Source organism: Sorex fumeus, unplaced genomic scaffold (genome assembly GCF_029834395.1).
Source record: "Sorex fumeus unplaced genomic scaffold, SorFum_2.1 ptg000029l, whole genome shotgun sequence".
Taxonomy (NCBI): domain Eukaryota; kingdom Metazoa; phylum Chordata; class Mammalia; order Eulipotyphla; family Soricidae; genus Sorex; species Sorex fumeus.
The window spans coordinates 12,862,349-12,877,490 of record NW_026606086.1 but is presented as its reverse complement, the minus strand read 5'-3'; the positions used below and the strand labels follow the sequence as shown (position 1 = coordinate 12,877,490).

Below are 15,142 nucleotides of genomic sequence, written 5' to 3'. Positions count from 1 at the left end.
CACAAGTGTTAACTGGAGAGGCATGATACCTAGATGTTAGACCTGAGTCCAGAAAACATATTGAGAAAAACAGGCAAAGCTCACCATGATATTGACTTCAGAGGTATCGTCAGAGAATTGATTCCAATGGCAAGAAAAAGAAATTTAAGAATGAACAAATATGTTTACATGAATCTAAAAGTTTCTATAGAGCAATAATTTTATTATTTAGGGCAAAAAGACATTCGGCTAAATGGGAATAAATATTTGCATGCCTGTCTTACAACAAAAGGAGTCATAGTAGCTGCAACAAAGACTTTGGCTTGAGGGAAAACTTCATATGTAAAACTTACGAAGTGAAACTGACATTACAATTGGTGGTAAGGAAAAGAAAGATCAATGATTTCAAACTATGTTAATTATTAGAAAAAAAGCAATTTTGAGTAATTTTATGGTAGGGAACCTCCCAAAATTTGGTGATCAAGGCAGAGGCTTATGAATAGATTTCCTTTAAGCAGAGCCTACAGTGGCAAGGGGTTACACATTAGTAAATGTTCTGGGAGCTTCTCTTGAGTTGTCACGTTTGTTCTGTTGTCTTCTGCACCTGCAAAGGTAAAAACACAGATCTTTTTCTTGTGTGGTTTGACTTTTGCATTAAAGTCTATGCAAAATTCATTGTTTGACCCATAAAATTTGATTACATAAATTATCTGCCTCTGTAGGAAATTCCAGAAAATTCATTTTCTGATTAAATCTCCTTTAACTGAATTATTACCACAGCCTATATATGTATCTATACATATATACTTATATACTTTGCAACATATATACTTAGAGTAGCTAACCTCTCTCTAATGACTGTTTTCAACAAAATTTTCTCAGTTTGGTTGTCTGATTTTCCCGTGGTTAGAAACAGGTTATTCATTCTCAGTTGTAGAATGCTGCATGTAGATTGCATCTTATTTTCAGAGTGACAGCTCAAATCATCAGATATAGTTGTCCTGTACTTCCTTTGTAAAATTACTGGACTACTCTTGAAATGAATGTTAGGAGACTATGCTAAAACCATGCACGTGTTCAGCTTGGCAACAAAATCTTTATTGATTTTGCTTCTTTTAGTGCTTTTATATCTGAAAAAAATCCTTATGTGGTGATTGTGAAAGGTTGATTTTCAACTTCCACCCTATCTTGACATCTACCATTCAGTTTCTGTTATTCCATTATAAGCAAGAACTCACCTTTTCTAAACTTAAGTGGCCCGTTGATTGCTTATATGGATTTAATTGATTTCTAATTTTCAATGGCTTTTAAATATTCCACTTAGTCATCAATTTATTCAAAATTTCCATATCAACAGGTCTTCCATCAACCTGGTTCTTATGGATTTTTTGAGAATCTCGATTGTTTATATGACGGATTCCTAATATGAGCTCATGTTGTCTCTTTTCTGCCTCAGTTTGGATCAGGAGACATTATAGAGATAGCTAATTCACTTTAGTGGTCTACATATTGAAGTGTAGGCTCAAATAAAGCTAATAGCTAAGGGAACGTCTTTTTCCTAGTAATTTTAGTATACTACAGATGTAGAGAAGCCATTAAAACAAAGTTTTTCATGTTTCTATAAACATTGGAAGTTCAAGTGTTTTCTTATGCTGCTATGTCAATACATATTTGTTTGCATCTGCATTGTATTGTTAAAATGAGAGTTAAAATAATTGTGGTATCTAAAACCAGATTCAAAAAGTAATAATTTGGTTTAAAACATGAGTTTCTAGAGTTGTAAAATTGGTTGCAAAACTTATCCTAGCAGTGTTTTATTTGATCTCTGAGATTTTTGGTAATTAAAAATTTCTAGATCTACATAGCAAAGACTTATAATGGAATAAGTGTTAAAAGTTTTAAATGCATTTTGAATAGAGTAGCACTGTCCTCCCGTTGTTCATCGATTTGCTTGAGCGGGCCCAGTAACGTCTCCATTGTGAGACTTGTTGCTACTGTGTTTGGCATATTGAATACTTCACAGGTAACTTGCCAGGCTCTGCCGTGCGGGCTAGATACTCTCGGTAGCTTGCCAAAGGAATCGAACCTGGCTCGGCCAGGTCAGTCTCACACAAGGCAAATGCCCTACCACTGTTCTATTGCTACAGCCCTTGAATACAGTATATACAAAAAACAAAATATGTATTTGTGGTAAAAGGAATTTAAAGTTTAAAGTATTCCGGCAGAAGAGTTTTGTCTCAAGAATTATGAAAAAAATAGGAAATAAAACAGACAACCAGAAGGAATATTTGACATTCATACTATGATAAACATAACAATTTAAAACTTTGTTTCTTTCTCTATATTACGTTATTTTCAAGGATTGCCTAATAATACACGCTTAAACTGCATATGTGACTATTTGAGTTGTGCACTGGAGAAGAATAAAAATTGAGGTTAAAGTCATTTAATAGAATAAAATACAAAATGCAGTCCATTGGGAGTGATGAAGTGAGCAAAGATTGAAGAAATATGTAGGTCACAATCACGATCATCCTGTTGTTCGTTGATTGTCTCCAGCAGGCACCAGTAACATCTCCTTTGCCCTAGCCCTGAGATTTTAAAAAGTGCCATATTTAAGGCTCTTTCAGGGTTAGGAGAATGAGACCCATCATTGTTACTGGTATTTGGCATATTGGGTACACCACGGGGAGTTTGCCAGACTCTGCCGTGTGGGCAGGTTATATTCGGTAGCCTGCCAGGTTGTCCAAAGTAAGAATGAGATAATAAGATGTTGGGTGGCTGCGAATGCGGCTGCACACTTCCGGGGGCTGGGTTTTATGTAGGTAGATGAAATATATGAATTCTGTTGTCTTTTAACCCTCTTTTATGCATATTTTCCTAGGATTCTATGTTATGTAGATCTTTAATTGTGAGCATTGTAAATCTTCTGAATATCTGTAGGACTGATGTAATACTTTTGAAAGTGTACTGCAGAGTACAGGTCAGTCATTGTAAATGAGATAATATTAGCAAGTTCTTTCCAAATTTATTGGTAGATCAAGCTATATTAAATTTGAATAAAATAACAAGGTTAAAACCTGTGATATTACAATGAGGAAGGAATATAAGTGTGTATTTTAAATAAAGGACTGGAGTGATAGCACAGCGGTAGGGCAATTGCCTTGCGTGCAGTCAGCCTGGCTAAGCCAGGTTCGATTCCTTTGCCCCTCTCAGAAAGCCTGGCAAGCTACTGAGAGTATTCAGTATGCCAAACACAGTAACAAGAAGTCTCACAATGGAGACGTTACTGGGCCCGCTCAAGCAAATCGATGAACAACGGGAGGACAGTGTTCTTTTTTTGTTTTATTTTAAGTAAAAAGAATGATGGATGGAGATATCATTAGTGGAAAAATGGGAAAGGAATCCTGTTAGAGTGAAACTAGTTTTGAAGAACAGGAAAGAATGAAAAGGAATGTGTAGAAGGCTTGAAGAAATGCATAAGTGTGAGGTTGTGTCTTAAGGATAGAAACTGTGATCAAACTATATTATTCTAAAAACTCTAAATTATATCTGCAGAATTATTTCAGTATCCAGACTACTGTTACAGTGCTCTTAGATAACTGGAAATCAAGGTTTTCAACGTGGAACTAAATGAATTAGATGTGATGTTGTTAAACTGTATATTCTATCTCCACAGAACTTTAAAGCTTCCTTTGACTAGGACCCATAACAAATGAGTATATTGCATCCCATTGTGAGTAGAATGAAACATTTGCTTTTCTCTTCTTTGTACCTTCAGTATGTTTTGTTGCTTCATGGCACTATGGTGCTTTGCATAAATCCAGATAGAAAACCTTGCCTATCTGTAATAGAGTCTATCCCTTAGACAAACTAACAAATATACAAACTCAAAACAGATACCGGACCCCTGGCACCAACGCTGGTGGGTGGGAGCTGACGGGTTTCTGTCTAGGCGCCTCCTGGCCCCAATATCTACAATATGCACTTGATCTTCACCCTCCGTGGTAAAAACCTGTTACTTAACTGCTATTGTCCTCCAGTTCACTCTTTACAGATCGGATGAACTTTCTTGATTCCTCCCCAGAACCTGACAGAAGTGCACACTTCTCCTGCCCCTCTCAGCTGCCTCTGGTATACCTGCCTCAGTGGAACTGTTCTCTAGTGCCCTGGCCGAAACACTCCTGACAGCCCGAGACCTCACCATCCAGCTGCAGGGAGAGATTGATTCTACACATCATCCCTGGTAATGCAGCAACATCAGATTAATTCCCTGGTTGAAGTCATGGGCAATTTAATGGACTTAATTTCAACAGAAGAAGAAAAAAAGGGGAGGGGTCCTTTGTGTTTTTTGGTGAACAATGTTGTAATTTTAGTAATGAATCTGGGATAATTGAGGATTATATCTAGAATGTGGTTAAAATTCTCGATAATCTTAGGGAATGTTTCAATAACCACACCCTCTTCTCCTGGCCCATTGCCTCAGTCCCACCATGGATATTTACCTCCATCAATTTAAAATTGAGCAATATGAGCCTCTAACAACCAATTCTACTACATGTAACAACTCCCAAACTGTAATGTATGGGTGTGCATATATTGCCTTTTCATTTCATTTTATATTGCTTTTCTCTTTGCTTTATGTCCTTTCCATAGTTTATTTTTAGAACAATGTCCTTTTTTATGGGCACAGGAAGATAGTTAATACCATGCTATTGTGTCATGGGAATTAATAGACTTTGAATAATATTTATTCTTGGACATCGGTTGTATTCACTTGATTTCAGCCTCAGTTTCCCTTAGTTCCTGGCACCCAAAAGCAGGGTCCCAACAAAGGGATTAGATGGACCCAGGACAAGCTTCAAGCTGTCCTGGCATTGATACAGGATAGGCCAAGTGCCACAAAACATCATAAATTAAGAGCATGGTCATGGACAAATTTTATCATGACCCTAAGAGAAGTGACTGGACAAGGACCCTCTAGGGTTGGGAAGGACTAATCTGGCCTGAGGACTGTAGTCTGATAGCAAGATGTGGCCAGAAGAAGCCACCTTTACACTTAAAGGTGTTCTCTTGCTGTCTTCATTCAAAATGACTAGAAGTTAAATTAATACGATAGTTTAAATGTACTACTAGTAAAGGAAATGAGAGGCCAATATACCTTTAGATGGGACTAACCCTTTGTGATTGTTCTATTATTTATGCTGTTAGCCTTTGAATTAAATAAAAAGGGGGTGACAGACACTGGTGCAGATAAGACCCGACCATGCAATGCGGCCCAGAAGCAAAGCCTCACAAGAGGAAGTATCTCGACAGGGTTAGCAAGAACAGGGTGTCAGTCAACACTGGTTTTTGGCCTTGAGCCTCACTCGACCTCCTAGTCACATGAGTCCTAGACACAGACTGTTAGTGTTGCTTAGCAAGTTGTCCTAACTGCAGCATCTAGCATTGACTAGGATTGGACCAGGGCATAACAGAAAAGAAGCGGTGATAGGCCAATAATGTTGAACTTCATGTGATTAGACTTTCTTGTAAACCAAGACCCTCGATATAATATCTGTTTATTTAGAAATAAAGTGAACAGTCATCAGCTGCTCCCGGAGGGTGTTTCACTGTGAACCCATCATCCTTCACCCCTCATCTGCCGGGACCTGGTGCGTAACATGTCTGGGCACCTTTGGGGGAAAACTTTTCCTCAACACACCTCGACCAAGTGGGATTCATCCCTGGAATGCAAGGATGGTTCTACATTTGGAAATCAATTAACATAATCCATCACGTCCACAAAAGAAAAGATTAAAACATATGATCATGTGATCATATGATGCAGAGAAAGCATTTGACAAGATCCAGCACCTGTATATGATTAAAACTCTCACCAAAATGGGTATTGAGGAAACTTTCTTCAATATAGTCAAATCCATCTACCACAGGCCTAAGGCAAGCATTATCCTCAAAGGGGAGAAACTAAGAGCCTTCCCTCTAAGATCAGGGACAAGACAAGGATGCCCACTTTCACCACTTCTGTTAAATATAGTACTTGCAATAATGGTTAGGCAAGAAAAAGATATTAAGGGCATCTAGATAGGAAAAGAAGAAATCAAGCTCTCACTATTTGCAGATGATATAATACTATATTTAGAGAACCCTAACGCCTCTACCAAGAAGATCCTAGAAACAATAGATTTGTATAGTAAAGTTGCAGGCTATAAAATCAATACACAGAAGTCCATGGCTTTCCTGTATGCAAATAATGAGAGAGAAGAAAGTGACATGATAAAAGCAATCTCATTCACAATCATGCCTCAGAAAAACAAATACTTTGGAATCAGTTTAACTAAGGAGTTAAAGAACCTCTACAAAGAAAACTACAAAACACTACTTCATGAAATTAAAGAGGAAATGGAAAACCATACCCTGCTCATGGATTGGGAGAATCAACATTGTCAAAATGGCAATACTCCCTAAAGCATTCAATGTGATCAGATTCAATGTGATCCCTATAAGAATACCCATGAAATTCTTCAAAGAAATGTGGATCAAACCCTCCTTAAATTCATATGGAACAACAAACCCCCACGAATAGCTAAAGCAATTCTTGGGAAAAAGATGGGAGGCATCACGTTCCCCAACCTCAAAGTCTACTACAAAGTGGTAATAATAAAATCAGCCTAGTACTGGAACAAAGGCAGAGCCACAGACCAATGGGAAAGGGTTGAATATCCTTACACAAACCCTCAAATATATGATCATCTAATCTTTGATAATCGAGGAAGAAATGTAAACTAGAGCAAGGAAAGTCTCTTTATAAATGGTGCAGGCAAAACATGGGCTCAGATCTCTACCTAACACCATGCACAAAATTCAGATGTAAATGGATTAAAGAACTCAACATCAGACCAGAATCCATAAGGTACATTGAAGAAAAGGTTGGCAAAACCCTCCACGACATTGAAGCTAAAGGTATCTTTAAAAATGATACCACACTGATCAAGCAAGTGGAAATAGAGATAAGTAAATGAAACTATCTTAAACTAAGAAGCTTCTGTACCTCAAAAGAAACAGTGAATAGAAAACAAAGACAGTCTGAAGAATGGGAAAAGATATTCACCCAATACCCATCTGATAAGGGGTTGATATCAAGGATACACAGGTACTGGTTGAAATCTACAAGAAGAAAACATCCAATCCCATCAGAAAAAGGGCTGAGGAAATGAACAGAAACTTTCTCAAAAACAAAATCAGAATGGCCAAAAGGCAGATGAAAAAATGCTCTTCATCACTAATCATCAGAGAGATTCAGATCCAAACAACAATGAGATATCATCTCACACCACAGAGACTGTCCCACATCCAAAAGAACAAAAGCAACCAGTGTAGGAACGGCTGTGGGGAGAAAGGAACTCTCCTGCACTGCTGGTGGGAATGCCGACTGGTTTCCCTTTTGGAAAACAGTATGGACAATTCTCAAAATATTAGAAATTGAGCTCCCATTTGACAAAGCAATACGACTTCTGGGAAAATATCCCGGAGATGCAAAAAAGTTTCATAGAAATGACATCTGCAGTTTTATGTTCATTACAGGACTGTTTACATATGGCCAGAATCTGGAAAAAACCCAGGGCCCAAGAACATATGACTGGTTAAAAAAAAAAACTTTGTTACATCTACACAATAGAATACTATGCAGCTATTAGAAAAGATGAAGTCATGAAATTTGCATATACTTGGATCCACATGGGGAGTATTATAGCACTGTAGCACTGTCCTCCCATTGTTCAAAGATTTGCTCAAGCAGGCTCAGCAACGTCTCCATTGTGAGGCTTGTTGTTATTGTGTTTGGCATATCGAATACGTCACGGGTAGCTTATCAGGCTTTGCCGTGCAGGCAAGATACTCTCGGTAGCTTGCCAGGCTCTCCAAGAGGGGCAGAGGAATCAAACTCGGGTCAGCCAGGTGGGCTGCGTGCAAGGCAAATGCCCTACCTGCAGTGCTATCGCTCCAGCCCTGGGGAGTTATTATGCTAAGTGAAATTAGTCAGAAAAAGCGGGGCAGGTATAGAACAACTGCACTCATTTGTGGAGTATAAAGTAACAGAATGGGAAACTAACACCCATGGATAGTAGAGATAAGAACCAGGAGGATCTCTCCATGGCTTGGAAGTGGCCTCACATGCTGTGGGGAAAAGCAACTCAGATAGAGAAGGGACCACCAAGTAAAGGATGCTTGGGATGGGAGATGTGTACTGAAGTTAGACCATAGACAGAACATGATGGCCACTTAATGCCTATTTTGCGAACCACAACACCCAAAGGGAGAGAGAGATTAAAAGGGAATGCGCCTGCCACAGAGGCGGGGGATGGGGGGGTGATGGGGTGTGGGTGGTGAGAGGGATACTGGGAACATTGGTGGTGGAGAATGGGCACTGGTGGAGGGATGGGTGTTTGATCATTGTATGACTGAAATGTAAGCATGAAAGTTTGTAAATCTGTACTGTACCTCATAGTGATTCATTAAAAAAAAACTTTAATCAAAATAAAGGAAAAAAAAATAAAAATTAAACATGGAAAAAAGATAAAATTCAATTTATATCTCACAGCAATAACAATAATATGGTACAATTAGAAAACATAACAAAAGTTATGTGAATGTGATCTCTCTCACAAACTTCTCTTTTGTTAATATTATATTCAGGGCACATTTTCAGTTTTAAACTACAAAAAGTTAAAATATAGGTATCAGGACTACCCTATGATACTTTTATGACTTCAGTTTAGAACCATATTAAAAGATAATATGTTAATGTTACTTTGAATCCCAGTATTGTTTCATTCCCTCTTTGAAATAAATATGAATCTTTTCAGAGTATTATGAAAAGATTCCTTGACTTGTTTATTTCTCAGGGTATAAATGAAAGGGTTCAACAAAGGGGCAACAGATGTAGCAAGCAGAGAAACTACCTTATCCATGGGCACTTCATCCTTAGCTGAAGGTTTGACATATATAAAAATGGCACTGCCATAGCTGAGGGAAACCACAATCAAGTGAGAGGAACAGGTGGAGAAAGCTTTCTTCCTTTGCTGAACAGAGGGCAGTCTGAGAATCATCCTGATGATGCTGATGTAGGATATAACCACACACACGAGGGTCAGGATGAAAGTCAGCACAGCACAGGCAACAACCAGTTGCTCTATGAACCAAGTGTCTGAACAAGAATTATTGAGTATTGGAGCAGCATCACAGTAATAATGATCAATAACAGAACCACAGAACTCCAGATTTAGGGTCAAGCCAAGGGGTGGGGAAATAATCAATAAGCCAGATACCCAACAGTTGATGATGAGAATCCTGCAAACTCTGCTGTTCATGATGGTCACATAATGCAGGGGTTTGCAGATGGCCACATAGCGATCATAGGACATCACAGCCAAGAGGAAAAAATCTGTAGATGCAAAGAGGACAATAAAAAAGATTTGACTGAAGCAAGCTCCGATGGAGATGGTTTTGTCTCCGGTTGATATCATGTACAGGTATGTGGGAACACAGGCAGTAGTGAATGAGATTTCCAAGAAAGAGAAATTTTGAAGAAAAAAGTACATAGCTGTTTTTAAGTGAGGATCCATCAGGATGAGAACTATTATGATCAGATTCCCAATGATACTGAACACATAAGTGATAAGCAGAAAGACAAAAATAAGAATCTCTAGCTGTGAGTCATTTGTCAGTCCCATTAATATGAACATGGTGACAGAGGAATGGTTTCTCATCACTGACTTCATGGTACTGCCCAATCTTCACATGAAACTCACAAAAGCTGGAACTGAGAAGTAATACAAAAATATGAATGAACAAATATTTAATATTAATAACAAACACATTTACGCATTAATCTTACCCTAACCTGGATATAAAATTATGCCTGCAACTACACTGAATTTATCACAAGAAAGTTCATGTATCAGAAGAAAGTTAAACTGTTTTGTCTACATTCAAAACATCTGTTATCTACTGTGAAAGCAATCTTGGACTCTTAAACACGTCATTTACCCTACAGAAACAATCTTGGACAAGTCAATTACCATAAAATTCCAATGCTAATATGAAATTTAGTTAATGACAATAATAACACAGAAGAATAATTAGTGCTAAATATGCAACAGGCTTATCATTTTACTGTCACTGTCACTGTCCTCCCATTGTTCATTGATTTGTTCAAGCGGGCCCAGTAATATCTCCATTGTGACACTTGTTACTGTGTTTGGGATATCAAATATATAACGGAGTGCTTACCAGGCTTTGCCATGAGGGTGAGATACTCTCAGTAGCTTGATGGGCTCTTTGAGAGGGACAGAAGGATCAAACCTGGGTCAGCCAGGTGGGTCACGTGCAAACCAAACGCCCTACCTGCTGTGCTATTGCTCCAACCCATCATGATTCTAAGAAAATAATATGCTTACAGATATGGCTATATGACTTTTCTTACTTTTTGAAGCCAATTTCTAGTCATTTCAAGAAGGAATTTATTAATCAGGTAGTATCTTTTCCTCTCTTTTTTGTACGCCATTGATTATCATATGTTAATGTTAATGTTAATGTCGGCCGCGCGACATCTTATCATCTCATTCCTAATTTGGTCAAACTGGCAGGCTACCAAATGTAACATGCCCACACGGCATAGTCTGGCAAACTCCCCGTGGTATACCCAATATGCCAAATACCAGTAACAATGATGGGTCTCATTCTCCTAACCCTGAAAAAGCCTTGAATATGGCACTTTAAAAAAAAAAAATCTCAGGGCTAGGATGAAGAAGACGTTACTGGCACCTGCTCGAAGCAATCGACGAACAACAGGGTGGTCGTGATCGTGATCGTGAATATTAACATTGATATCATATGTTAATATCATCATCATACACATATATGGTTATTTTTTCATTAGGTACCATCACTGCTATCAATGACAATATAAAACTATATTATAAATTGTGAAACAATAAAAACTATATAAAGTTATGCTTTTATATAGTTTCACGTAGCTGTAAAACTGTTTTGTACTTTTGTAAATTGGTCATAAATATCCATAAATAATGGCCTGGAGCAATACCACAGCGGGTAGGGCATTTGCCTTGCACATAGCCGACCTGGCTGACCCAGGTTCAATTCTTCCACCCCACTCAGAGAGCCCGGCAAGCTACCGAGAATATCTCGCCCGCACGGCAAAGCCTGGCAAGCTACCCGTGATATATTCGATATGCCAAAAACAGTAACAATTGTCACAATGGAGACATTACTGGGCCTGCTTGAGCAAATCCATGAACAATGGGAGAACAGTGACAGGGACAATGATCCATAAATAATAGCAATTTGAATGTTAAATGGATGGTAGAGAAAAACTTGAAACTGAAAGCAAAAAAGAAAGTCACTTATATTTCAACTGAATTCCATAACCATAGTATAGTGGAACAAAGAAATAAACAGCCCTGAGACTAGAGAGATTGTACAGCAGTTAAGGTATTTGCCCTGCAGATGCCCAACACAAGTTTGATCCCCAGCGACCTGTATTATCCTCAAGCACCACCAGGCGTGATCCCTGAGAGGACAGTCAGGAGTAAGCCCTGCGAAGCATGGAGTGAAGGAAAGAAGAAAAGAGGAAGGAAAGAAGGAAGGAAGGGAGGAAGGAAGGAAGGAAGGAAGGAAGGAAGGAAGGAAGGAAGGAAGGAAGGACCCTAATCCAAGTCCCTTTGTATATATTAACTAAATATATCTCCCTCATCTTGATCTAAAAAGAGGCCAAAGAAACTATAAACAAATCTTGTATTTTTAAGTACATTTGGCTTTTTTTAATAGGGGCATTAGCAAAGTTATGCTAAAATATCTTACACTCTATAAAACTGGGTAACTCAGTACCTATTAATTGTCAGAATTTTTACTAAGGTACTGGAAGAAAGATTTATGGATTGACGATAACAATTATAATAAAACATGGTTGACAAAAATTCAAGGTATTAGTATGAATTCATCAATTATAAAATTTGTATATGAGAAGAAATATACATGCATATAGGTAGTTACACATATGGATGTATATCTGTGTGCAAGTATGTTCAAAATTCGTTAGTGTCCTATTTTATAGGTTTGCTTGTATTTCCAAAGTATTAAGATTTCTAGGGAAAAGACATCCCTGTAGCAATTAGCTTTACTTGAGTCTAGACTTTAATATGTAGCCCACTAAACCAGCTATCTCTAAAATGTTTCCTTGTCCAAACTGAGGCAGAATAGGGACAACATATAATTTAAACCCCTTCTGCAAAACTCTAGGTATTGTATTTTTTTTATCAAGAAATAAACATTGGCTCTGATTTTTATGGTAAACAACAATAGAGACAACATGAGCACATATTAGGAATCCCTCAAATAGACAATCACTGTCATTGTCCTCCCGTTGTTCATTGATTTGCTTGAGCAGGCCCAGTAACGTCTCCATTTTGAGACTTGTTGTTACTGTGTTTGGCATATTGGATATGTCACTGGTAGCTTTCCAGGCTTTGCCGTGTGAGTGAGATACTCTCAGTAGTTTGCCGGGCTCTCTGAGAGGGGTGGAGGAATCGAACCAGGCTCTGCTGGAGGGCTTGCTGCGCTCAAGGCAAACACCCTACTGCTGTGCTATCAGAGGTTGTCAAAAATTCCATAGGAACCAGGTTGAAGGAAGATCTATTGATATGGAAATTTTGAGCAAACTGATGATTGAGTGCAATAATTAAAAGCCATTGAAAACCAGAAATCACTTAAATGGGCCAGTTAAGTTAGGAAAAGGTAAGCTCTTGCCTACAATGGAATAACAGGAAGCAGATGGTAGATGTCAAGATAGGGTGGAAGTTGAAAATTAACCTTTCATAATCGCAATTTAAGAATTATTTCAGACATAAAAACATCAAAGGAAGCAAAATCAAGAAAGATTTAGCCTAGCTGAATATGTACATGGTCTTAAGCATAGTCTCATAAATTTCATTACAAGTACAGTAATTTTACAAAGGAAACACAGTACAACTATATCTGGTGATCAGAGCTGTCATTCAGAATACAATTTTCACACATTGTTCTACAGCTGAAAATGACTAACCTGAATCTAACCACAAGGGAAAATCAAACAATCAAGCTGAGGAAATTTTTTTGAAAACAGCCAGTAGAGATAGATTAACTGGTCTAAATATATAGGTTGCAATGTGTGTGTGTGTGTGTGTGTGTGTGTGTGTGTGTAATAGGCTATGATAATGATCAAATAAAGGGAATTTAATGGGAAATTGAATCTTCTGCAATCTCCTACACAATCAAACGAATTCTGTGTAGATGTTAATGCGAAAGCCAAACCACACAAGAAAATAATCTGTGTCTCTACCTTTGCAGATGCAGAAGATAACAGAACAAATGTGACAAACTCAAGAGAAGCTCCCAGAACATTTACTAGTGTGTTACCCCTTGCCACTGTAGGGTCAGCTTAAAAGAAATCTATTCATAAGCCTCTGCCTTGGTCACCAAATTTTGGGAGGCTCCCAAATCACTTAAAATTGCTTTTCTAGACTCTCTCCACCCTTGAAGAAGCCTACAGTCTCTCTCTCTCTCTCTCTCTCTCTCTCTCTCTCTCTCTCTCTCTCTCTCTCTCTCTCTCTCTCCCCCCCAACTCTTCTCCTCCACAGCTTCAAGCCCTCCAAATAAAATCTATTTTGCTTCACAAAAAAGATTGTTTTTTAGTGTCAGTTTCACTTGTGAAATTAAGTTTTACATATGTAGTTTTTCCTCAAGCCAAAGCCTTTTTGTTGCTGCTACTGCAACTGCTGTTGTTTTATGGCAGAAATGCAAATATTTATCCCCATTTAGCTGAATGTCTTTTTGCCTTTAATAATATATTTCTTGCTCTAGAGACTATTAGATTGATATAAACCATTTGTTTATTTATTTTAATAAAAAATAAAATTGATTTCCATTGGAATAATTTCTCTAGACACCTCTGAAGTCAACATCATGGTGTGCTTTGCTTTTTTTCCTAATATATTTTCTGGACTCGGGTATAACGTTTAAGTATCAAGCCTCTCCAGTTAATCTTTGTGCAAGATGAAAGAGAGCAAGCCAGTTTCATTCTTTTGCATATGACTAAACCCTATTCCCGGAATCATTTGTGAATAGGATTCTTTTCTGTAATTGATGCTCTTCATGCCTTCCTCAATTTAACAGCCCACAGATCTAATGTTTTATTTGGAATCCTCAACTCTATTACACAAAGTGCTTTGTTTCCAGTATCACATTGTAATTGGAAGCATAAATATATTAAATTTTTCCTTTTGATCCAATGCCAAGAATAGTGTTTGTAACAGAGCATTTTTTGACATTTGGGTTTTGGGTTTTGGGTTTTGGGACCACACTCAGCGATGCTAGAGCTTACTCCTGACTCTGCACTCAGGAATCAAACCTGGAGGGACTTCGGGGACTATCAGAGACACCCAAGATTAAACCCACAACAGTTATATGCAAGGCAAGTGCCTTCCTGGCTGTACGATTTCTCCATCTAGAGGTAGCAAGAAAGAAGGGGGAAGAAAGATAGGACAGGTAAAAGAAGGGAAAGAGAGAAAAGAGAAGAAAGAGAAAGGAAAAAAGAAAAGAAAGAAGGAGGAAGAAAAAGGAGGAGGAAGAAGAAGGAGAAGGAGAAGGAGAAGGAGAAGGAGAAGGAGAAGGAGAAGGAGAAGGAGAAGGAGAAGGAGAAGGAGAGGAGGAGGGGGGAAGAGGAGGAGGAGGGAGAGGAGGAAAGAAGAGGAGAGAGAAGAAAAGAGAAGGGAGAAGGAGAGGAGGAGGAAGGAGGATAAAAGAGGAGAGGGAGGAGAGGAGGAGGATATGGCAAAGGAAGAAGAGAAAGAGAAGAGGAAGGAAGGAAGGAAGGAAGGAAGGAAGGAAGGAAGGAAGGAAGGAAGGAAGGAAGGAAGGGAGGGAGGGAGATTAATTTTTAGGAGAACTGGGGGAAAGCTTTTTATGAGATCCTTCTGTCAATGTTTATTGTCATGCTATATTAATATTTAATTAACATGCTTCCTGTCTAACAGAGGTAAATAGATACCCTATTTTTTTCTTCTGTCCTGATTTTCAAGAAAATAGCTGATGCTCTATTTCTTTTTCC

At 38.2% G+C, this 15,142-nt stretch overlaps 1 protein-coding gene across 1 annotated transcript; it reads right to left on the bottom strand.

Annotated features, from left to right (window-relative positions):
• Positions 1 to 8,807: 8,807 nt before the first annotated feature.
• On the bottom strand, positions 8,808 to 9,746 carry LOC130024837 (olfactory receptor 6C2-like). The gene has a single exon (XM_056115641.1). It carries the CDS (start codon positions 9,744 to 9,746, stop codon positions 8,808 to 8,810), a length of 939 nt encoding a protein of 312 aa, XP_055971616.1.
• Between the last annotated feature and the right edge of the window lie 5,396 nt (positions 9,747 to 15,142).

Excerpts from the sequence above, each read along its gene's own strand:
- LOC130024837 (XM_056115641.1), bottom strand. The coding sequence starts at position 9,746 with ATGAGAAACCATTCCTCTGTCACCATGTTCATATTAATGGGACTGACA.